The sequence below is a fragment of the Aquarana catesbeiana genome, linkage group LG04 (genome assembly GCF_042186555.1).
Source record: "Aquarana catesbeiana isolate 2022-GZ linkage group LG04, ASM4218655v1, whole genome shotgun sequence".
Lineage (NCBI taxonomy): Eukaryota > Metazoa > Chordata > Amphibia > Anura > Ranidae > Aquarana > Aquarana catesbeiana.
The window spans coordinates 125,069,215-125,094,835 of record NC_133327.1 but is presented as its reverse complement, the minus strand read 5'-3'; the positions used below and the strand labels follow the sequence as shown (position 1 = coordinate 125,094,835).

The window sequence follows — 25,621 nt, the reverse complement described above, 5'->3', positions numbered from 1 at the left end:
AATGCTGGGACAAGGTCATCTAGAACCCAGGGCAAACGTGCCAAACTACGTCCCCCCCCAAAGATTTAGCACTCTTAGCAACCCCCCAAACTTCCCCTGCCGCCCCCCAAATTCCCCCTTCCAACACGTATCCCCTCCCCCCAATCTCCTTGTGGCACCAGTACGCCTTAACTCGTGTAAACAAGTCTAAACACACTAAAGCGCTAAGCGCATTCAGGTGCTGCTGCCCCTGGACTAGCGCAACTCTGTACATCCTTCACCCCCTCTTCTGCTCTCACAGGCATGTGCAGGGCAAGGAGGATTCAGTGCAGCTGCCGGGAGAGGAGCGCTGTTACTTCTAAACACAGAAGTCGGACTTCTGTAATTAGAAGTGACAGTAGTGAGCGGCAAGTAGTGGTACAGCATTTATGATTGTTCCCCTTTTTATAACATTTACATTAAACAGAGCACACATTAATTCACTCTTTGACTGGGTTGAAACTTTAAAACTGAATTTTAGCTTAAAAAAAATCCCTACAGCTTTAGTCACATCACTTACCTATAATGAGGTATATCTTGTGTTGTGCAAGCAGCTGAATCCTGGAGAAATCTTCACTGTAGGTATGCCCTGTCCTCTTCCTGTCTCTGGTCTTCTGATGCTGCAATGGTAACAGTTTCAGTTCTTCAGGTTTCAGAGCCAAGGGTTAAATTGACTTAATCATTTTTAAGAGTTGCCTCATGGTAAAGTCGGTGAAGTGCCACTTAATACTAGTAATAATAATAGTGGTGTAGTGGTAGCACTCTCACCTAGCAGTAAAAAGGGTCGCTGGTTCGAATCCCAACCACGACACTACCTGCCTGGAGTTTGCATGTTCTCCCTGTGCCTGCGTGGGTTTCCTCCGGTTACTCCGTTTTCCTCCCACACTCCAAAGACATGCTGGTAGGTTAATTGGCTTCTGTCCAAAAGTTGGCCCTAGTATATGAATGTGAGTTTGGGGACCTTGGATTGTGGGCTCCTTGAGGGTAGGGATTGTGAGTGTGCGATGTATGTGTGGAGCGATGCGTAAATTGACAGCGCTATATGGGTACCTTAAATGAATGGGGATAATTGTAGACACACACCCACACTCACTCAGGTTGAACTGGATGGACTGGTGTCTTTATTCAACCTTACTAACTATGTAACTATGTAATACTGTAATTTTGTACACTCAGATGTTTAGTCTGACAAGTACGTGGTTTTAATCTGTGGCCAATACAAACGAAAGCTAAAGTTTAGTTAAAAAAAAGAAAAGAAGAATATCCCACATTGTGCAGGCACAATCATTTAATCATTTAATGAAAAGAAAAAAACGCTCATGACAGTAGGAAAAAAGGGGTGGTTGTGTGAGAGGGTGACCAACCATGAACATGGAGACACTCCATTAGTTTTATGTCCCTAGCACTCTCTAGCACCCCAAAAATATCAGTGCATACACTTTAAATGTTATTTTAACATATAATCTTTGTAATACTTTCCTCCACAATTGTTGGTTGTGTCTGTCTGTTTGTACAGATTCAGACAATGTTCAAAATTGCATGTATGTTTGTTAAGGATCCCACTTGAGTAATCCTGTGCATGACAAGAACTACACCAGGAAATACAGCACAGACCTCACTGAAATCATTTTTATTGTTCAATGGTGAGATGCATGAAATAATTATTAACAAATCAGCAGTAAACACAGCAAATGAGTCATTATTTTTACAGAAACAGAAAACGCAGCAAATAAACTATAAATCCAAGCAGGTGAAATGAGGAAATGGTCACTCCACTTTCCTAAGGAAAATCAAGATATAGGAACTTCTACTTGTCAACCTTACAATAATAAGTAATCCATTAATAAAGGACCATAATTGCTTTGTGGCAGTGACACTAGAGCACAGAGAATGATTGCCATGTTTTCCATGACTGGCACAACAGAGCAGCTCAAAGCTTTCAGAATTTGGCAGACCCCAATAAAGAAGATAAAAGGCTGTGATTATTGTCCACTTAAAGTGATTGTTATCTCAAAAATCATAATTCTGATATGTGTCTGTGTTATCGTGTACTTTTATGAAAAAATACAAACAAATGGCAGCCACCCCAGGCTGTAACTAGCTTTTGAAGCAAGGAGCACATGAATGGGCGACCCATGTCAAAAGGTAACAAAGAAAAAATGCCAGCTCACTTACCAGCCAGTCTGCAACAAACTGAATTGCCCTGTTTAACAATTCAAAAACTTAAAACCAAGGGGGTTTAGTTTGAACACATTTGCAAATACATGTATAAGCTCCAGGGCCACTTCACCCCCCCACGCCCCCCAAGTGTACTGCAATCCTAACTCTCTAAATTTTGAGAGTCTCCAAAGTTGGAGCACATACAGTATACAATAATGGACAGATTGGGGGAAGGTATGCCTGGAGGGCCTTAAAAGTACAGGGATGCACTGGACACCCAGCAATAGCACAATGGCAGCGAAGGTATCCCAGTGCAGCCCCCTCAGCCGGTAACTGGTCTTTACAGCAAAGAGCTTGGATTTTTTTATTAGCTGTATGAAAAAGTATCATGTTTTCTTTGCATTGCATCCCTTGTGTGAAATCCCTAGTGATCCTGCCAGTCTCCTTGCTTTCACATTTCAGACTGACCACACCATGGTCTCTTTGGGAACACAGCTTGCTTGTACTCCACTGGTCAGACTTCTGCTGGCACACACCCTGCACAGCCATTCTCTGGAAAGATCAGTTTAATGATGCTTCTCTGCCTCCTGCTGACAGCTTGTGTGATCACTTATACGTAAAAAAGGAAAAAATAAATAAATATATATATATATATATATATATATATATATATATATATATATATATATATATATATATATATATATACAGTGCCTTGAAATTTTCTACATTTTGTCATGTTACAACCAAAAACGTAAATTTATTTTATTATTTTATTGGGATTTTATGTGATAGACCAACACAAAGTGGCTCGTAATTGTGAAGTGGAAAAAAAATGATGGTTTTCAAAATGTTTTATAAATAAATATGTGAAAAGTGTGGCGTGCATTTGTATTCAGCCCCCTTAACTCTGATACACCTAACTAAAATCTAGTGGTACCAATTGCCTCCAGAAGTCACTTAATTAGTAAAAAGAGTCCACCATTGTGTAATTTAATCTCAGTATAAATACAGCTGTTCTGTGAAACCCTCAGAGATTTGTTAGAGAACCTTACTGAACAAACAGTATCATAATGGCCAAGGAACACACCAGACAGGTCAGGGATAACACTTTGATGAAAAGTTTAAAGCACGGTTAGGTTATAAAAAAATTCCAAGCTTTGAACACCTCACGAAGCACTGTTTAATCTAGCATCCAAAAATGTAAAGAGTATGGCAAACCTACCAAGACATGTCCGTCCACCTAAACTAACAGGCCGGGCAAGGACAGAATTAATCAGAGAAGCAGCCAAGAGGTAAGTTATGGTAACTGTGGAGGAGCTGCAGAGATCCACAGCTCATATCTGTCCACAGGACAACTATTAGTTATGCACTACACAAATCTGGCCTTTATGGGAGAATGGCAAGAAGAAAGCCATTGTTGAAAGAAAGCCATAAGAAGTCCTGTTTGCAGTTTGCGAGAAGCCATGTGGGGGACACAGCAAACATGTGAAAGAAGGTGCTCTGGTCAGATGAGACCAAAATGTAACTTTTTGGCCTAAAAGCAAAACGCTATGTGTGGTGGAAAACTAACACTGCACATCACCCTGAACACACCATCCCCACCATGAAACATGGTGGTGGCAGCATTGTGTTGTGGGGATGCTGTTCTTCAGCAGGGACAGGGAAGCTGGTTAGAGTTGATAGGAAGTTGGATGAAGCTAAATACAGAGCAATCTTAGAAGAAAACCTGTCATGCCCCGTACACACGGTCGGATTTTCCGATGGAAAATGTGTGATAGGACCTTGTTGTCGGAAATTCCGACCGTGTGTAGGCTCCATCACACATTTTCCATCGGATTTTCCAACACATAAAGTTTGAGAGCAGGCTATAAAATTTTCCGACAACAAAATCCGTTGTCGGAATTTCCGATCGTGTGTACACAAATCTGACGCACAAAGTGCCACGCATGCTCAGAATAAATAAAGAGATGAAAGGTATTGGCTACTGCCCCGTTTATAGTCCCGGCGTACGTGTTTTACGTCACCGCATTCAGAATGATCGGATTTTCCGACAACTTTGTGTGACCGTGTGTATGCAAGACAAGTTTGAGCCAACATCCGTCGGAAAAAATCCTAGGATTTTGTTGTCGGAATGTCTGATCAATGTCCGACCGTGTGTACGGGGTATTAGAGTCTGCAAAAGACTTGAGACTGGGGCGGAGGTTCACCTTCCAGCAGGACAACGACATTAAACACACAGCTAGACCTACAATGGAATGGTTTAGATCAAATCATATTCATGTGTTAGAATGGCCCAGTCAAAGTCCAGACCTAAATCCAATTGAGAATCTGTGGTAAGACTTGAAAATTGCTGTTCACAGATGCTCTTTATCCAGTCTGGCAGAGCTTGAGCTATGTGCAAAGAACAATTAGCAAAAATGTTACTCTCTAGATGTCTAAAGCTGGTAGAGACATAACCAAAAAGACTTGTAGCTGTATTTGCAGCGAAAGGTTGCTCTACAAATGATTGACTCAGGGAGCTGAATACAAATGCACGCCCCACTTTTCACATATTTATTTGTAAAAATTTTTGAAAACCATTTATCATTTTCCTTCCACTTCACAAATATGTGCCACCTCTGGTGTGCAGTGACAACCATTCTATTAAAAAAAAAGGGCAGAGATACATCCCCGGGAATTACAGACCAGTTAGCCTAACATCAATAGTATGTAAGCTCTTGGAGGGGATGATAAGGGACTATTCAAGATTTTAGTATTGACAACTGTATCATTAGCAGTAATCAGTAATGGATTCATGAAGAATCGTTCTTGCCAAACCAATCTATTAACCTTCTATGAGGAGGTGAACTGCCCGTAGACGTAGTGTATCTGGATTTTACAAAAGCATTTGATACAGTTCCCCATAAACGTTTACTGTACAAAGTAAGGTGCGATGGCATGGACCATAGGGTGAGTACATGGATTGAAAACTGGCTACAGGGGCGAGTTCAGAGGGTGGTGATAAATGGGGAGTACTTCGAATGGGCAGGGGTAGAAAGTGGGGTCCTCCAGGATTCTATCCTGGGACCAATCCTATTTAATTTGTTCATAAACGACCTAGAGGATGGGATAAATAGTTCAACTACTGGTCCTGCCTACAACTGGGATCATTAAGCCTAACATTAGCCTGTTCTGCAAAGGTAAGCAAATTGGTGGTGGAACCCTTTTTCAAAATAACATGATGCCACAGCACCCTGAATTTTGGTGCATGTGAATACACACATGTCAGCAGATGCGTGAGGGTGTCATTAGCAATTAATGGCACTGCTGTGTATCTGCTAAAGGGCAGCATGTTTCTGTGGTGTCAGGAAAGCGATTTTTCATGCGTTCCCAACACACACAAATGTGAATGCAGGCTAAATGTCTCACTTACATTGGTGTTCAGTGTAAGTCTTCTAATTACATTGGGGCTTTGTGTAGAATACTATTATTCTTACTAGTGACCAGTGTGAAGGTCCCCCTTACATGGTGATCAGTGTCAATTTCTCCTTACACTGGTTACTGTGAATGCTCTTATTACATTAGTGATCAGTGTAAATCCCCATTACATTGTGGCCAGTGAAGAAACTCCTCTTTATATTGGTTATCAGTAAAAAAAATCCAAACTTGCATTTGTGGTCAGTTTTAAATCCTCCCTTGCATTTGTGGCTCATGTAGAAGCCCCCTTTAAATTGGTGGTGAGTGTAAATCCCCTCTCACATTGGTGGCCAGTGTAGAAATCACCTTGATGGGTTGTTAATGTAAAATCCCCCATTACATTGATTGTCAGTGTAAACTCTGATGATAAATGGGGAATCCTCGGAATGGTCAGGGGTGGGTAGTGGGGTCCCCAAGGTTCTGTGCTGGGACCAATCCTATTTAATTTGTTCATAAACGACCTGGAGAATGGGGTAAACAGCTCAATCTCTGTATTTGCGGATGATACTAAGCTAAGCAGGGCAATAACTTCTCCGCAGGATGTGGAAACCTTGCAAGAAGATCTAAACAAATAATGGGGTGGGCAACTACATGGCAAATGAGGTTTAATGTAGAAAAATGTAAAATAATGCATTTGGGTGGCAAAAATATGAATGCAATCTATACACTGGGGGGAGAACCTCTGGGGGAATCTAGGATGGAAAAGGACCTGGGGGTCCTAGTAGATGATAGGCTCAGCAATGGCATGCAATGCCAAGCTGCTGCTAACAAAGCAAACAGAATATTGGCATGCATTAAAAGGGGGATCAACTCCAGAGATAAAATGATAATTCTCCCACTTCAGAGTCCAGAGAAGGGCAACAAACCTAATAAAGGGTTTTGGAGGACATTAGTTATGAGGAAAGGTTACTTGCACTGAACTTGTTCTCTCTGGAGAAGAGATGCTTGAGAGTGGATATGATTTCAATGTACAAATACTGTACTGGTGACCCCACAATAGGGATAAAACTTTTCCGCGTAAGAGAATTTAATAGGACAAGCGGCCATTCACTAAAATTAGAAGAAAAGTGGTTTAACCTTAAACTGTGTAGAGAGTTCTTTACTGTAAGAGCGGTAAAGATGTGGAACTCCCTTCCACAGGCAGTGGTTTTAGTGGGGAGCATTGATAATTTCTAAATTAAAAAAAATGGCAAGCATTGATATAAAAACTGCTCTCCCTGCATTGTACTTGATGACTTCAGAGTGCGACCAAAGAGTGGGACTAGTCACTTCAGAGGTCCAGTTGCACAGTGTGGTAGAAGCCTGCCAGAGAGGGGAATAAGGTAAGTATTAGAACTTATTCCTCTACCCCTAAACTTAATGAGCATTTATAACCCTTTCAGTGCCCAGAGGCCAAGTAGCAAGGGTTCTTTTTTAATATTCCAGAATATGGCTTTAAAGACGAATTGCTCCAAAAGGCCTATACAGAGACTATTGAGTGGTTGTTTTCAATTGCTTTAAATGCTTGTTCATAAAATGTAAATACTTTAGTTAGGGACAGGAAAAAACTTTATCAAAGAGTACACAGGACATGTAGTCTTTCTGTCTTACTGCTGCATTCACCCTTCCACTTGCTAACAATTCCTGCCTCTTAAAATAAAAGCCTGAAGTTGTGTAAATACAGCAGCTCTAGCAGCTGCTGTTGTCATAAAGGGCCTTCTGTTTAGCAACACTGTTTTGATGCGAAATACAGAGATACAGTGCAACATTGTTACTTTTGTATATACTTTATTTCATTCATCTGCAGATCAAAGGAATGTTAAAGCAACCTGACAAGTAAAAACATTTTTTTTTAAATTATATTTGTCTCTGTTTAACTCCTTATTAACACCTTGATTTATCTAATCAGCCCTAATTAACTCCTTCGTCCCCCCTCTCCCTTCAACTATTATTTTCCTGCTGATTTTTTTCTATTATTATTTCTTTTATTGACATTAATACTTTTCGGTCAGTGAGTGCGCTCTCTTTCTTGCTGCATATATGCAGAACATTGGCAGCAAAAGGTTAAAGTAGTAGGAAAAACAAAACAGTCACATACTTTTTAAATGTTGCCTCCCCATTGTTTTTCTACCTCCTACATTCAGTTAGTAATAAATCTCAATGTAAATACTTTCTTTTTCTTTTTTGTTTACAAACTATTTTAATGGGTACAAAAAAAAAAAAATAGTGGTACAAACAGTGGTGTTATGTCAAGAGAAATGCATTACATACGGTTTACAGGTAAGGAAAATGATGTTAATACAAAATATGATAGATGTACATTGCAGTGGTTAACTAATATGCTAACAGAAGTATCTTTGAATACAATAAACAACTTAAGTGTCTCAATAATCTGTGATAAAAAGTATTACTATTCGGGGTTTAAGAAATGTTTAGAATGAGTGAAACAAGGAACCCATTTTTTATCATATAAGTGATTTGTGTTATGTATCCATGAGGTTAATATTATTTTTATGTACAGAAATCTATCAAATTATTATTGGAGCTGGGAGACTCTGGTGGGATGCACCACCTCCTTTAAATATGACAGAACAATGTATACCCAAAAAGCACAAAATTGGAGTTTTAAGGTGCGGAAAAATCAACCAAAAGCAAAATTTGCAAGAAAATATATAAAAAATGTTATTTGCATAGATATTATAAAACAATTTATAAAATTTAGGCGATAATGACCCAATGGTCAAAGTACTAAAGTGTGATTGCCTCTACATGTTTCACCACAAACATAGCTTCTTCTGGAGCTTTTGTAGAAACTCTTTATTGAATATTTGCCACTAAAACAAAAAAATATAAAATCAGGTTGGTATCTTTAATAATTGACAATATATTCATACAGGAACCCAGTATTGGTGCCTAATAATACATTTACATTATCAACATCACATTGAGATTATCTGATGGATACACTCTCACCCTTTCAAAATGCTTCCAAATGATCCCCTGGACCCATCAAGAGGTTTTATGGGGAATGTCTGTGCCAAAAAAAGAGGAAAAAGAGGCATTGCCCTATTGCAGCACCTGTGGAATTACCTCAGGTGCTGCTCCAATTTTGTGCTTTTTGGGTATACATTGTTCTGTCATTTTATTATATGTACTTTCAATTGGGCTAGAGGTACTGATGAGAATTTCCAATGGTATGCAATCAACCAGTGTATTGCCACACATAATGTGTGGATCAGTCTGTTATGAATGGGTAGGTCCTGTGATTGGGGAGACTAAAAGGCAGTTGTGGAATGAGAGTTTTATAACATTGTCAGAGATTTTGGATGCAAAGCTTTCCAATTGCTTCCGTATTTGTGAAACGTTCCCACATTCCCAGAAGATATGTGTGAATGAACTTGCTGAGATGCAGCCTCTGAAACATGTTACCCCCCTTATATAGGCTTCAAAGGCCTCCCATATAACCGCACCCGGGGGCTTTTCATTATCGTTATTTAAAAAGAACACATCTATTTCCTGTTGGATTTTCTCCACTATCTTGTCCTCCTCAAGAAGTTTTTCATTTAACCGCCAAGTATACGGCGCCCGCTGGAGCCCCTCTAACCTTACCTTCATCGAGGCGGGTGCATGATCTGACAAAGTCATAATCTCTATCTTTGACTCCTTTTATAGAGCCCAATAAACTGTGATCAACCAACAAGTAGTCCAGCCTTGAATAGGTCCCATGCACTGCCGAGAAAAAAGATTAATCCCTCACCCTTGGGTGTTGCACCCTCCATACATCCATCAGTTGACAATCATGTAGCTTTTTCCCAAGGCTCAGCAACAGATTTTTACTTTCCTCTCTAGTTCTAGATGACCTATCCAAGGCTGGATCAAGACAGAGATTAAAATCCCCTGCCAGAATCACTGCCCCCTCCCTGAATTCCATCAGTCTACTCAGGGTCTGGGAGAGATAAGTTATCGGATCTCTATTCGGGCAGTACACGTTAGCCAATGTATATGTCCTTACCCCTAGTTTTACCTTTATAAATAGAAACCAACCCTCTGGGTCCACCCTCCTTTCTAATAATGTAAATTTCATCCGATTCGAGAATCCGATACTCACTCCCTTCGCCTGCTTGATGGGTGAATCACCATAGATCCAACTTGGGTAATGTCTTGAGTCGAGCTTAATGCCCTCCTCTAACACGAGATGCATCTCCTGCAAGAAGACTATATCTGCTCCATATGACTGTAACTCCTTTAACACTTTACGCCTTTTCCCAGGGGAGTTTAGCCCTTTTACATTATATGACATAAATTTAATTTCCATCATATCTTCCTTTAAATCTATCTCTTATATGCAGCCTCTTCACCTCTAATTTACCCCCTATTTGGAAGAGAAAAGAATCTACAGAAAAAAAACACAAAATCTGCGGGAACCCCCATCCACCCTCTCCCCAACACCTCCCCCTGCCCCCCCTCTCCCTCCCTTCCTCCCCCCATGTCCATACCTGACTACGGGGACGCCGTGTCCCAGACTTCACCATCTCTGCCTGCGTCCCCACGTGCCATGGGGTGAGACTCTCACGGCGGGACATGGTGTTCCACCCCCCACCCCCAAAAAGGGGGCGGGGGAAGGTCACAGAGAGCACTATCTCATCCCATCCTCACCCCCCCTCCCCCCAACCCCCCCATCACCACTCCCCACCCCACCCACCCACGGCCTCTCTCTCCTGCCCCAACATTATTTTCAGTTAAATAGACACCCCTCCTGGAAAAATCGGTACTGCAATATTTAGATCTCTACAAAAGTCTTGTAAGTCTTCTATCTGAATCAATCTAAAACTTCTACCCTCTTTTGTCACATTAAATGCAAATGGGTAGCCCCAGCTATACTTTAAGTTGGCCCCCCTTAAAGCGTCCAACAGAGGTCTCAATTGGTGTCTCCTTGCAAGCGTTTTGGCTGATAAATCCAAGTATATTTGGATTTCCCCGTTGTTGTACTTCACAGGTTGTACCCCCCTTAATTTACCCCAAATCTTTGCCTTATCCTCATATTGGTGAAACCTATAACATCTCTGGGAACTTCCTCCCTAACTCCCGGGGGTTTTCTTATCCTGTGGACACGGTCTAGTTTAAGTTCTTCCTCAAGACTTCTCCCTAAGAGAGGGTTAAAAAATTCTTTCATCACGAGGGACAAGTCCTCCCCTCTCTGTTCTGGGATAGCCCTTATCCTCAGGTTTTGCCTCCTATTTTGGTTTTCCTGTTCCTCTAATTTGTAGAACATCTCACGATGGTCAGACTGTAATTTTTTAACCTGATTTTTTAAAGCAGTAATCTCAGCCGCATGTTGTTCTGAAATCTCTTCCACTGCTTCCACACGCTTCAAGAGGTATCCCATATCTGTCCTTACATTGTGGATCTCTTCTTTTATGACAGTCTCTAGTTTGGTAAACATATCTTGTATCTCGGATTTTGTTGGGGGTGCATCCGCGTCTACATCTACGCTTTGATCCCAGTCAGCACCCAGGGTCGTCTCTCCTCAGGGGGTTCCCCCTAGGGCTCCTTTGTGTTTAGAGAGATCTTTCTTTTTATCTTTCATATTTTGTTGCCTATTTTCCATAACCGGGCTTTTAAGTTGCACTTCCTTTAAAAATTTTTGAATGGAGCTTGAGTTAAGACTATCTCTGAAACATGTTTGAGGTGCTGAGGTAAAAATGGCATGAAGTTTTACAGGTGTATAATACCATCTTGTAAATAACTTGATTGCTGTCTCTTTGATTGTAATTGATCTTGTGCATTTGTGTAGGTTATTGATACATTCATTCCAATTTTCAGTTGAAAATGATATCTTAAATTCTTGTTCCCATTTGTGCATATAGGGAAGTTTATCTTGGCTATCATTGTTGACCATATTTGAGTATACCTGCAATATCAGGCCTATTCCTCTAGGACAGTGGTCATCAACCCTGTCCTCAGGGCCCACTAACAGGCCAAGTTTTATGTATTACCTTGGGGAGATGCAGACTAGAATACTGCAATCGCTGAGCAGCAAATTATATCACCTGTAATGTATTTCAGTTATCTTGAAAACCTTGCCTGTTAGTGGGCCCTGAGGACAGGGTTGATGACCACTTCCCTAGAAGACTTCAGACATATGTTCTCATAAAATGTGGGTGTTTTTGTTTCTGTTATTTGAAAATATGTGTTATAGAAAAATACTTTCTTTTTCAAGCAGTCACAAAGCTCCAGCATTTGCATCTGTCCGAGCAAGGCTGACAGCAGCACTGAATCCTTAGAGCTATAACATCATCCAACTGATATCTACAACTCTAATGCCACTTACACACAACCGTTTTTTCCGTCGGAATGAACTCTGAAGGTTTTTCTGACGGAGTTCCGTCAGAGTTCCGCTGAAACTGTCTTGCGTACACACTATCACACCAAAGTCCGGCCATCTAGAACATGGTGACATACAAGTACGCTGGGACTAGAGAAAGGAAGTTCAATAGCGAGTAGCTAATAACTGCCGTCTCGTACTTGCTTCAGAGCATGCGTAGTTTTTGGTCCGTCGGAACAGCATACAGACGACATACAGACGAGTGGTTTTCCCGATAGGTATTGATTCCGTTGGAAAGATTTGAAACATGTTCTATTTCTAGGTCCGTCAGAATTTTCAAATAAAAAAGTCAGATAAGGCATACACATGATCGGAATGTCCGCTGAAAGGATTCCGTCAGACTTTTCCTGCGGGAAAGTCCGCTCGTGTGTACGCGGCATTAGGCATTGTTGGGCCTGGAAAGTTCACACCCACCAGTATCTACAACAGACACACTCACCGGAGATTTGCAGTCATGGAATCGCTTGTAAAAAGTTAAAATACATGTATTTACAGGCTGATTTATTAACTGAATGGAACAGTGGAAGGCAACATTTATTCCTCTTTAACTACTGTAAAAATGTCTAATATAAAACTTATACAGTAACATATTGGTAGTACGTTTTATGTAAGGTCCCTGTGTACATTAGCTCAATGTTTCTGCATATTTGACGTACCAACAATGTCTGTACAACATATCTATAATCAAATGTGTCTCTAAGGTGACAGAAATGATCCAGAGACCAGAAAGCAGGACAACAATATCAGCTCATCATTCACTAACAAAGGTAAGAAAATGGTTTGTTGGCATCTATCCACCAACACCCATTCAAAACTGAAATATACCATAATTGTAGGGTGGGCTGAGGCTTTAAATTATCTACTGACAATGTCCAAGCTATGAAAATAACCCCTGTTGGTGCTCACCATTAGCTAATGCTGGCCATACACGTATAGATTGCCATTCAAAAAATTTCCTTTTAACAACGTTCATTCATTTTTCTAATTGTTAGAGGGGTTAAATCAACCTTCTTGTTCAACCACAGTGATGGAAAAATTTGAAGGAGCAGGATAGAAAATTTTTCTCAAACAAATGAATTTCTAACATCATATGTGGTTTTTGTTCCAGAATTACATTCATTCTAAAATTGAATGTTAAAAGCAAGTTTTTGAACAACATTAATTAAGTCATGAAATGTATAAAGAATTTTCGTATGAATACTCCCTTTTAAAAATCTATTAGTATATGCCCAGTATAAGAACATTTGAAATGTTTAGTGCAAAGTTCATACTAGTTAGTTGTACCATTGTATGCAGGGCCAGACTTTCCATTGGGCTTGACTGTGCTCAAGCCCATGGGCCCTGGCCAATAGGGGGCCCCGCCGGCCCCGCCCATTTCAAAAGCTGCCGAGAGCGGCCAAGAGCAGCCGAAAATCGCTGCGATACACAGGACATCCGGCTCTGTATCTCGGCGGCGCCATTTTTAAACTGAAAGGCTGCAATGACAAGTCTGCAAATGACACCTGGGCAAGGCTAAACTGACAAGGCTGCAGATGGACACTGATAAGGCTGCATTGATGGGCATTTAAATGTAAGTTTTTTTCCTTAAACTTCCCTCCTAAACTTGGGGTGCGTGTTATACGCTGGTGTGTGTTATACGCCGATAAATGCGGTAATTATCATTTTATCCATTTTTATTGCTTTTATTAATCGTGGACCCAGGACGAATACCAGTACAGTATCCCCCACTTATACGCTTATATATTATCTACTTTTGTGAGTAGCCATTTTGTCTTGTCCAATTAAACAGAAGTTCTTTAATACTGCACTGAGTCTGGCACACCTTGTCCTTTTCTATTTCTGTTTTATAGAGCTGTGCATATGTATAGAAGGTAGGGCCTGAAAGTGACTCAAGCCCAGGGGCCCCCACCACCCTAAGTCCTGCCCTGATTGTATGGCATTTATTAAAACTGTATTATAGTATTACCATTCAGGTAATGAATGCCATGTGATACATTGCCACCTTACTGCTAATAGCAAAATTGAACTGCTTTGTAATTATTCTCTGTGCTCAGTCCTTGTCATGGAAGTCTGATGTCTTAGTGCCGGTTCACACAGGGGCGGCACGACTTGCAAACGACTTCTGAGGCGACTTGCAAAACGACTTCTGTATAGAAGTCTATGCAAGTCGCCCCCAAAGTAGTACAGGAACCTTTTTCTAAGTCGGAGCGACTTGCGTCGCTCCTATTAGAACGGTTCCGTAGCACAGAACGGGAGGCGACTTGTCAGGCGACTAGGTCGCCTGACAAGTCGCCCCTATGTGAACCGAGCCTTATGTTTGTATATAATTGCATGCAATAGGTAAACATAAAGGACTGTAGGCTCAATTTCAGTATCCTATAATGATATATTTTTTGCCATCATGATCATATTTTTCTGCAATCAGAACCAAAAAGTGCTGAATAATAACTCCATGACAAAAAAAAATGTTGTGTCAAATAACTTTCAATTGAGTGAATTAAAAGAGGTCTATGGTCCGAGCATAAACTTTCATTTTTATAACAACAGCATTGTAATATCCGATATAAGCTTTGCGCTGACTGCCTCCCAGCCTTTTAAAGTGATTGTAAGGGTTGTTTTTTTATTAAAATAAACATATCATTCTTATGTCCACTGTGCAACTTGTTTTGCACAGAGTGGCCCCGAACCTCATCTTTGGGGTCCCCCGGCGGCTCTCGCGGCTCCTCCCCACATCAGATAACCCCCTAGGAGAAGCGCTTTCCTGATGGGGTTACCCTGCGGGTGCTCCCAAGTCCGAATGTATGACTCGGCCCCGCCCCCCGGGTCATTATATTTAATCAATATTATCAATCTATCCAATCAAGAGCCCAGAACCCCCGGGCAGAGAGACAGCGCGTCCCTGCCGGGTCAAGTTTCAGGGCTCAGGTAAGTAAAACGGGGGGCTAGGGGGCCGGTCATTGCCAGATGTTTTTTCACCTTAATGCATAGGATGCATTAAGGTGAAAAAATATGAGGGTTTACAATCCCTTTAAGAGTTCTAAAAGCCGGGAGGCGGAGGAAGGCATTCAGGTCACGTGACCACTTTGATTGGCTGTCACAGCGGTCACATGATCAGAAAGCTCCCGATTGCAAGTATGCATCAGGAGCTTACCGGTTCCCGACAGCTACCACGCTGGAAGCATGCGGGGAGCACGGTTGTTTTAACAGGGCAGCATATATGCGGTCACTCGGCGTTAAGGCCCACCTGCCAAACAGCTGCATAAATGCGCGTGGCCAGCGTTACAAGGTTTAAAAATCTCCTTTCATGTTGTGAGTGCTGCCTGTCTGCTGGTCATCTCCTTTTACAATTTCCTGGATTCCCTGCATGCTTTGCAGCTTCTTTGCTGTTTACTTTCCTTTTTTAAGGACTACATATCCCATGGTACCTTGTTGCCTGCAAGCAGTGATTCCTGCACTGACTCCGCTTCCTGAGACTCATCCTCTCAGCAGCTCTGTAGTTTAGAGGGCAGGTTCTGTGAATTCTGTGACACAGCAGTGCCTACTTAAAGGGTTAAACAGTGAATGGATTAGATGAAGGTTTAAAACGTATGTACTTGTCTTTGTTTTACATTTTTCATAGAAACCTTGAGGATAAGGCCAAGGACCTGTGACCAGGGCTGCTGTTAGAAATCACGGGACCCTGTACAGCCTATCCGACAGGGCCCCCCTAAAAATATTAAAATTATATTTTCATTAAAAAAACACTAAAATCATTATTAGCAGGCAGCAGGGGAAATCAAATCCTGGACAGAGAAGGGAATTGGTGAGGCATGGGGAGGGGCAATTACAGGAACCAATCCCCTGTGTGTCTCTCTCTGCAGCAGCTGAAAGCCGATGGGAGAGAGAGGAGAAGCAGGCTTTTAGCTGCTATAGGGAGAGACACCCAGGGGTTCAGTAGCTCTAACTGCCCCTCTGCCCCACCACTTTACGGATCACCCCCTCTACTGCCCATATCCGATTCTCCAGCTGCCTGGGCCCTCCCTGCTGGCCTGAGCCCTGTATAGGAGGACTGGTGCTACCCCCTTATCCGCGGCCCTGCCTGTGACAATGAGCTTTGGGCTTGTGTCAATGGCATCAGTTTGAGACTCTTCTAAGGCCATTCAGAATTCACTGACATGTGCATGCGATTTGCAGGTTACCTACTTCTGACCAACTTCAAAATGGTTTTGGATTACCAATGAATTGCATGGGGAAGAAAAACCCTGCCAAAGTGAACGAAAGCCTATTCACATCATACAGTGTGCATGTTGTGTAGTTTTTTTAAAAACTGTATAATGATAATATGCAGAGATTGATTGATGTTGGTAAATAAGAGTGCATCAAATACCACAGAACACTTGCAGTACTTACAGTAAAGTGACTTCTTGATGTATTTTTACTTAAGGATTTCAGAATAATGATGAGGATATTGCGAATGTGAAATGTCATCAAAATGCTGGTGAGTAAATAATTCTGCTTTTTTTAGGGGCAAAATATATCTAATGCTAGCTATACATTTGTCAACTTTGTGGCTTTCAGTTAGCTGACTGCCCCTTAATTTGTCCCAAAATCGGGGGATTAAATACAAATTGCCATATGAATCAATTAAAACACCTTCTGGCTGTCACTGCAGAGGTTTTGATCAATCACCACAATTTTGTTTGGTCCTTCAAAGCTGGGAAACAATTGAAATGCTGGGTGACAGATCATTGGGATTGACTGCTGATGGAAAGCTGCAAAGTTGTAAATAAAATTGGCAGGTGTGTGGCGAGCATTGGGGCCTACTTACATGCGTTACATAGCTAAGGGAGTTTACACCTGCTTCAGATATCCTCCTACTTTGGCAACTAGAATTAATTGATACTGGATACCGGAGAACCTCTGTTCTCCTTCAGAGCCAATTCACAACATTGCAGTGCGTTAGTACATGTGAGTTGTGTCACATGGGGGTTGATTTACTAAAACTGGAGAATGCAAAATCTGGTGCAGCTCTGCATAGAAACCAATCGGCTTCCAAGTTTTCTATCAAAGTTTAATTGAACAAGCTGAAGTTAGAAGTTGATTGGCTAGAATGCACAGCTGCACCAGATTTTGCACTCTCCAGTTTTAGTAAATCAACCAGATTATGTTAAGGCATAAAATTAGATCAGAAGCATCAAAGAACATTCGCTTAATAGAAAAGAGAGCCTAAAACTATAAGCTAAGAATATTTGACCAGAAGAGAAAATATTTTGAGTGAGACCTCTGCACTCCTACATATAGGGGTGTATTATACAAAAATGGCAGAGCTATCTGTCCTGTGAAACTGCATTTACATTCATGTGCAAATGAGAGCAAAAGCAAATGTTATTAGGCTATTTTCTCTCCAATTCAAATGTTTTTAATTTATAAGACTAGAGTGAATCAGGAAAATACCACAATATGAGCAGTAGATAGAGCTGACGACCATAGTAAGTAAGAATTTGAAGAGACATGTGCACTGGTGAAAAACTAGTTTGTTTTAGTTTAATTTGTTTTGGGGTTTTTTTGGGTCATTTGTTATGATCAAAATTCTTTATTTTCGAATAAATTTGTAATGTCGGAAAAATTTGAATTTGTTACATTCTATTAATTTAGATGCGATATTTGTTATTTCGATTATTCGTAAAAATCCGAAATTCGAAAATTTTAAAGTCCGAAAATGAGAGCGAAAATCGGAAAATTTGAAAATCCAAAAATAAGAATGAAAATTTGAAAACTCGAAAATCTGAAATAATAACTAACTAACTAATAATAACTAACTAATAAATTATGGGTATTGGAATTTTCTTTCAAATTTGACTGTTAGTAAATGTAACGAATATGAATTTATCCAAAGTTACAAATTATCCAAAATAACAAATGCCTGCCGCATCTAAGCGAATGGAACGTAACAAATTAATAACAATAAATAATAATAATATTTTTATTATTATTATTATTATTATTAATTTGTTACATTATTTCAGATAATTCATATTCGTTACGTTCACTAACAGCCAAATTTGAATGGAAATTCCAATACCTATAAGTTAATAGATAGTAATAGTTATTATTAGTTAGTTATTATTTTGGATTTTCGAATTTGCAGGTTTTCTTCTTTTCGGATATTTGTTCTTTTGAATTTTCAGAATTTCTGAAAAATTATTTAAATGGGTTTCCATTAATTTGAACTAACGAATTTGTCCAATTTCATCGAAAAACGAATTTGGAACATAACTAATTGCACATGTCTAGTAACTCCACTTTTGTTGAGAAAAGATACATACCCCTCTGGGTGATCAATGTACCTTACAAGGATTAAAACAAATTTTGTTGCAGAGTCTTACCTTTTGTTATTCAAAAGAAATCCCTGTATGTTTGTCTGTGTCCATATGGAAAGTGAACCTGATGATAGTGATTTCATAATTATTAGTCAGCTGCTGCACCTGCAGGGCTCTAATGAGGAAAATTGCAGGGTCTGCATCCCTTTAGATTTAATATTGGGAATATCTTACTAAAAATGTTATTTTTGTTGCAGGGGATGCCTGATGTCTGACTTGTATCTTAGTGTAGACTTCTGGGAAAATAAGTGAGCCAATCACACAAGAAGGAAACTATGTTTCTTAGTAGTAGTCAGGTAGTCAAATTGCATTTTACAGAAAATTACAAAGTTGCAGATTGAAAAGGAAAGGTAATTTTTAATAACATTCAATTACGACTATGTCACAATTGTATATATTATATTATTTTTTTATTTGCTATTTATTTTCCCATGAGTGGAGTTACCTCTAAGGCAGAGAATTAAAAGCTCAAATGCCCGTAAAAGCAGTTTTGTTTTGTTTTTAGCTGCAGTGTGCATGAGCCCTTTAAGTGTAATGAATCAGCAACTGTAGAGAGTGACCTGCTATACAGAATTGATACAATGTTGCAGAGAAGAGACTCATCCCTGCAGCATTGTATCAAGTTCTGTAGGGCAGTTCATTCTGCTGCAGCTCATCCATTACACTGTATGGTGATCACAGGAATCTCCGTTCACTTAACAGAGGTCTACCTTATATTATTTCCTCTTCTGGTTAAATGTTCTCAGCCTATACTGTTAGGCTTTTATCCTTTTTGGTCAAATGTTCTTTACCTCTTCTGGGTGAATGTTATTAAGGCTAATTTCTCTTGGGAATGAATGAAAATGACATTTAACACATATTGCAAACATTGCGGGTAATATTTGTGACATTTGTTCAAATGCTAAAAAATGTGCACTGCAATTTTTTTTCTTTTATGAATAGAGCCCTGGGTGACCTTTGTATTGAATAAGTCCACCAGGGGTGGCAAAAAGTTTGTGGACACCCAACCACCACACCTGGTTTGTTGGACATCCCAGTCCAAATTCCTGTGTAGGTGTGATGGTCAGGTGTCCACAAACTTTAGCAAGAAGTTTTCATATAAAATTGCAAGCCTTGCTGTCAATAGATTTTCTAGCCACTTCTGATATGCTTATACAGTGGAACCTTGGTTAACGAGTAACATGATTAACAAGCGTTTTGAAAGACGAGCAACTTTAAAAAAAAAAAAATCCTGACTCGGTTTGCGAGTGTTGTCTTGCAAAACGAGCAGAATTCAAGCTAATGTGGTGTGCAGTACCGCATTCAGCCAGAGGTGCAGGGGGCGCCGGTGACACTCGGAACGGTCCGGAGCCGTTCGGAAATACTCGGAACCACTCAGAAATACTCGGAACCACTCGGAAACACTTGGAAATACTCCGTTCCCGAGTGTTTCCAAGCCTTTCCGAGGGTTTCTGAGTTCAGCTGAGCTGTTCCCGAGTATTTACGAGGCTCCCCGGCGCCCCCTACCTCTGGCCACATACGGTATTGCATGCAATAGAAGTCAATGCGGAACTAATTATCTTTGTTTCCATTGACTTCTATGGGGAAACTCACTTTGATATGTGAGTGCTTTGGATTACAAACATTCTCCTGGAATGGATTATGCTCGTAATCCAAGGTTCTACTGTATATTACTGAGGAAAGTGAGTCAGGCTATACATAACAATAACAACTTATATTGTAAAAACGTATATCATACTGTTAGAAGCTTTGAATTCTATCTATATCAACCTTGTCTTTTAGTATTCATTAGTGAGCATTCGATTATCTCTATACTAATACACTGCTTAAAGTGGAACTAAACCCATCAATTTAATGATTTCAAAATACATTTCCGACATGCTGGAAATGCTAACTGTCACATTTGCTTGTGCTCACAACCAAACTGTTAAATCATTAAATGGCTGGAGTCATAACTGAGCACATGTGCAGTACTGTGGCAGTTACAGATTAACCACTTGCCGACCGCCGCACGACTATATACGTCGACAGAGCGGCACGGGCAGGCAAAAGGACGTATATGTACGTCCTTGCCTGCCCGCGGGTGGGGGGTCCGATCGGACCCCCCCCCGGTGCCTGCGGCGGTCGGCAAATCTCCCCCGGCGATCGGAGGTGAGGGGGAGGCCATCCATTCGTGGCCCCCCCCTCGCGATCGCTCTCAGCCAATGGGATCATTTCCCTGCCTCTGTATTGTACACAGAGGCAGAGGAAATGATGTCATCTCTCCTCGGCTCGGTATTTTCCGTTCCGGGCCGAGGAGAGAAGACTGCAATGTAAGTGCACCAACACACTACACACAGTAGAACATGCCAGGCACACTAAACACCCCGATCCCCCCCCCCCGATCGCCCCCCGATCCCCCCCCAATCACCCCCCCCCCCCCTGTCACAAACTGACACCAGCAGTTTTTTTTTTTTTTTTTTTTCTGATTACTGTATTGGTGTCAGTTTGTGACAGTTACAGTGTCAGGGCAGTGAGTGTTAGGCCCCCTGTAGGTCTAGGGTACCCCCCTAACCCCCCCTAATAAAGTTTTAACCCCTTGATCACCCCCTGTCACCAGTGTCGCTAAGCGATCATTTTTCTGATCGCTGTATTAGTGTCGCTGGTGATGCTAGTTAGGGACGTAAATATTTAGGTTCGCCGTCAAGTTTTATAGTGACAGGGACCCCCATATACTATCTAATAAATGTTTTAACCCCTTGATTGCCCCCTAGTTAACCCTTTCACCACTGATCACTGTATAACCGTTACGGGTGACGCTGGTTAGTTTGTTTATTTTTTATAGTGTCAGGGAACCCACCGTTTATTACCGAATAAAGATTTAGCCCCCTGATCGTCCGGCGGTGATATGCGTCGCCCCAGGCAGCGTCAGATTAGCGTCAGTACCGCTAACACCCACGCACGCAGCATACGCCTCCCTTAGTGGTATAGTATCTGATCGCATCAATATCTGATCCGATCAGATCTATACTAGCGTCCCCAGCAGTTTAGGGTTCCCAAAAACACAGTGTTAGCGGGATCAGCCCAGATACCTGCTAGCACCTGCGTTTTGCCCCTCCGCCCAGCTCGGCCCAGCCCACCCAAGTGCAGTATCGATCGATCACTGTCACTTACAAAACACTAAACGCATAACTGCAGCGTTCGCAGAGTCAGGCCTGATCCCTGCGATCGCTAACAGTTTTTTTGGTAGCATTTTGGTGAAATGGCAAGCACCAGCCCCAGGCAGCGTCAGGTTAGTGCCAGTACCGCTAACACCCACGCACCGTACACCTCCCTTAGTGGTATAGTATCTGAACGCATCAATATCTGATCCGATCAGATCTATACTAGCGTCCCCAGCAGTTTAGGGTTCCCAAAAACGCAGTGTTAGCGGGATCAACCCAGATACCTGCTAGCACCTGCGTTTTACCCCTCCGCCCGGCCCAGCCCAGCCCACCCAAGTGCAGTATCGATCGATCACTGTCACTTACAAAACACTAAACGCATAACTGCAGCGTTCGCAGAGTCAGGCCTGATCCCTGCGATCGCTAACAGTTTTTTTTGTAGCGTTTTGGTGAACTGGCAAGCACCAGCCCCAGGCAGCGTCAGGTTAGTGCCAGTAGCGCTAACACCCACGCACGCACTGTACACCTCCCTTAGTGGTATAGTATCTGAACTGATCAATATCTGATCCGATCAGATCTATACTGGCGTCCCCAGCAGTTTAGGGTTCCCAAAAACGCAGTGTTAGCGGGATCAGCCCAGATACCTGCTAGCACCTGCGTTTTGCCCCTCCGCCCGGCCCAGCCCAGCCCACCCAAGTGCAGTATCGATCGATCACTGTCACTTACAAAACACTAAATGCATAACTGCAGCGTTCGCAGAGTCAGGCCTGATCCCTGCGATCGTTAACAGTTTTTTTGGTAGCGTTTTGGTGAACTGGCAAGCGCCAGCGGCCTAGTACACCCCGGTCGTAGTCAAACCAGCACTGCAGTAACACTTGGTGACGTGGCGAGTCCCATAAGTGCAGTTCAAGCTGGTGAGGTGGCAAGCACAAGTAGTGTCCCGCTGCCACCAAGAAGACAAACACAGGCCCGTCATGCCCATAGTGCCCTTCCTGCTGCATTCGCCAATCCTAATTGGGAACCCACCACTTCTGCAGCGCCCGTACTTCCCCCATTCACATCCCCAACCAAATGCAGTCGGCTGCATGAGAGGCATTTTTATGTCCTCCCGAGTACCCCTACCCGACGAACCCCCCCAAAAAAGATGTTGTGTCTGCAGCAAGCGCGGATATAGGCGTGACACCCGCTATTATTGTCCCTCCTGTCCTGACAATCCTGGTCTTTGCATTGGTGAATGTTTTGAACGCTACCATACACTAGTTGAGTATTAGCGTAGGGTACAGCATTGCACAGACTAGGCACACTTTCACAGGGTCTCCCAAGATGCCATCGCATTTTGAGAGACCCGAACCTGGAACCGGTTACAGTTATAAAAGTTACAGTTACAAAAAAAGTGTAAAAAAAAAAAAAAAAAACAAACAAAAATATAAAATAAAAAATAATAGTTGTCGTTTTATTGTTCTCTCTCTATTCTCTCTCTCTCTATTCTCTCTATTGTTCTGCTCTTTTTTACTGTATTCTATTCTGCAATGTTTTATTGTTATTATGTTTTATCATGTTTGCTTTTCAGGTCTGCAATTTTTTATACTTTACCGTTTACTGTGCTTTATTGTTAACCATATTTTTGTCTTCAGGTACAGCATTCACGACTTTGAGTGGTTATACCAGAATGATGCTTGCAGGTTTAGGTATCATCTTGGTATCATTCTTTTCAGCCAGCAGTCGGCTTTCATGTAGAAGCAATCCTAGCGGCTAATTAGCCTCTAGACTGCTTTTACAAGCAGTGGGAGAGAATGCCCCCCCCCCCCACCGTCTTCCGTGTTTTTCTCTGGCTCTCCTGTCTCAACAGGGAACCTGAGAATGCAGCCGGTGATTCAGCCAGCTGACCATAGACCTGATCAGAGACCAGAGTGGCTCCAAACATCTCTATGGCCTAAGAAACTGGAAGCTACGAGCATTTTATGACTTAGATTTCGCCGGATGTAAATAGCGCCATTGGGAAATTGGGGAAGCATTTTATCACACCGATCTTGGTGTGGTCAGATGCTTTGAGGGCAGAGGAGAAATCTAGGGTCTAATAGACCCCAATTTCTTCAAAAAAGAGTACCTGTCACTACCTATTGCTATCATAGGGGATATTTACATTCCCTGAGATAACAATAAAAATGATTAAAAAAAAAAAAAAATGAAAGGAACAGTTTTAAAATAAGATAAAAAAGCAAAAAAATAATAAAGAAAAAAAAAAAAAAAAAAAAAAAGCACCCCTGTCCCCCCTGCTCTCGCGCTAAGGCGAACGCAAGCGTCGGTCTGGCGTCAAATGTAAACAGCAATTGCACCATGCATGTGAGGTATCACCGCGACGGTCAGATCGAGGGCAGTAATTTTAGCAGTAGACCTCCTCTGTAAATCTAAAGTGGTAACCTGTAAAGGCTTTTAAAGGCTTTTAAAAATGTATTTATTTTGTTGTCACTGCACGTTTGTGCGCAATTGTAAAGCATGTCATGTTTGGTATCCATGTACTCGGCCTAAGATCATCTTTTTTATTTCATCAAACATTTGGGCAATATAGTGTGTTTTAGTGCATTAAAATGTAAAAAAGTGTGTTTTTTCCCCAAAAAATGCGTTTGAAAAATCGCTGCGCAAATACTGTGTGAAAAAAAAAAATTAAACACCCACCATTTTAATCTGTAGGGCATTTGCTTTAAAAAAATATATAATGTGTGGGGGTTCAAAGTAATTTTCTTGCAAAAAAAAATAATTTTTTCATGTAATCAAAAAGTGTCAGAAAGGGCTTTGTCTTCAAGTGGTTAGAAGAGTGGGTGATGTGTGACATAAGCTTCTAAATGTTGTGCATAAAATGCCAGGACAGTTCAAACCCCCCCAAATGACCCCATTTTGGAAAGTAGACACCCCAAGCTATTTGCTGAGAGGCATGTCGAGTCCATGGAATATTTTATATTGTGACACAAGTTGCGGGAAAGAGACAAATTATTATTATTTTTTTTTTTTTTTGCACAAAGTTGTCACTAAATGATATATTGCTCAAACATGCCATGGGAATATGTGAAATTACACCCCAAAATACATTCTGTTGCTTCTCCTGAGTACGGGGATACCACATGTGTGAGACTTTTTGGGAGCCTAGCCACGTATGGGACCCCGAAAACCAAGCACCGCCTTCAGGCTTTCTAAGGGCGTAAATTTTTGATTTCACTCTTCACTGCCTATCACAGTCTCGGAGGCCATGGAATGCCCAGGTGGCACAAACCCCCCCCAAATGACCCCATTTTGGAAAGTAGACACCCCAAGCTATTTGCTGAGAGGTATAGTGAGTATTTTGCAGACCTCACTTTTTGTCACAAAGTTTTGAAAATTAAAAAAAGAAAAAAAAAATTTTTTTTTTTGTCTTTCTTCATTTTCAAAAACAAATGAGAGCTGCAAAATACTCACCATGCCTCTCAGCAAATAGCTTGGGGTGTCTACTTTCCAAAATGGGGTCATTTGGGGGGGTTTTGTGCCACCTGGGCATTCCATGGCCTCCGAAACTGTGATAGGCAGTGAAGAGTGAAATCAAAAATGTACACCCTTAGAAATCCTGAAGGCGGTGATTGGTTTTCGGGGTCCCGTACGCGGCTAGGCTCCTAAAAAGTCCCACACATGTGGTATCCCCGTACTCAAGAGAAGCAGCAGAATGTATTTTGGGGTGCAATTCCACATATGCCCATGACCTGTGTGAGCAATATATCATTTAGTGACAACTTTGTGCAAAAAAAAAATAATAAATAAATAAATTGTCACTTTCCCGCAACTTGTGTCAAAATATAAAATATTCCATGGACTCAACATGCCTCTCAGCAAATAGCTTGGGGTGTCTACTTTCCAAAATGGGGTCATTTGGGGGGGGTTTGTGCCATCTGGGCATTTTATGGCCTTCAAAACTGTGATAGGTAGTGAGGAGTAAAATCAAAAATGTACGCCCTTAGAAATCCTGAAGGCAGTGATTGGTTTTCGGGGCCCCGTATGCGGCTAGGCTCCCAAAAAGTCCCACACATGTGGTATCCCCATACTCAGGAGAAGCAGCTAAATGTATTTTGGGGTGCAATTCCACATAGGCCCAT

The 25,621-nt window shown here is 41.5% G+C and overlaps 1 protein-coding gene across 2 annotated transcripts in view; it reads left to right on the top strand.

Moving 5' to 3' along the window:
* Nucleotides 1–25,621, top strand: part of LOC141139439 (kyphoscoliosis peptidase-like) — a 93,471-nt gene that overhangs the window by 36,445 nt on the left and 31,405 nt on the right. For both annotated transcript variants that reach the window (XM_073625515.1, XM_073625514.1), the window contains exons 4-5: nucleotides 12,703–12,768; nucleotides 16,425–16,478. In XM_073625515.1, coding sequence (XP_073481616.1) covers nucleotides 12,703–12,768; nucleotides 16,425–16,478 — 120 coding nt within the window. The remainder of the gene's footprint in view (nucleotides 1–12,702; nucleotides 12,769–16,424; nucleotides 16,479–25,621) is intronic.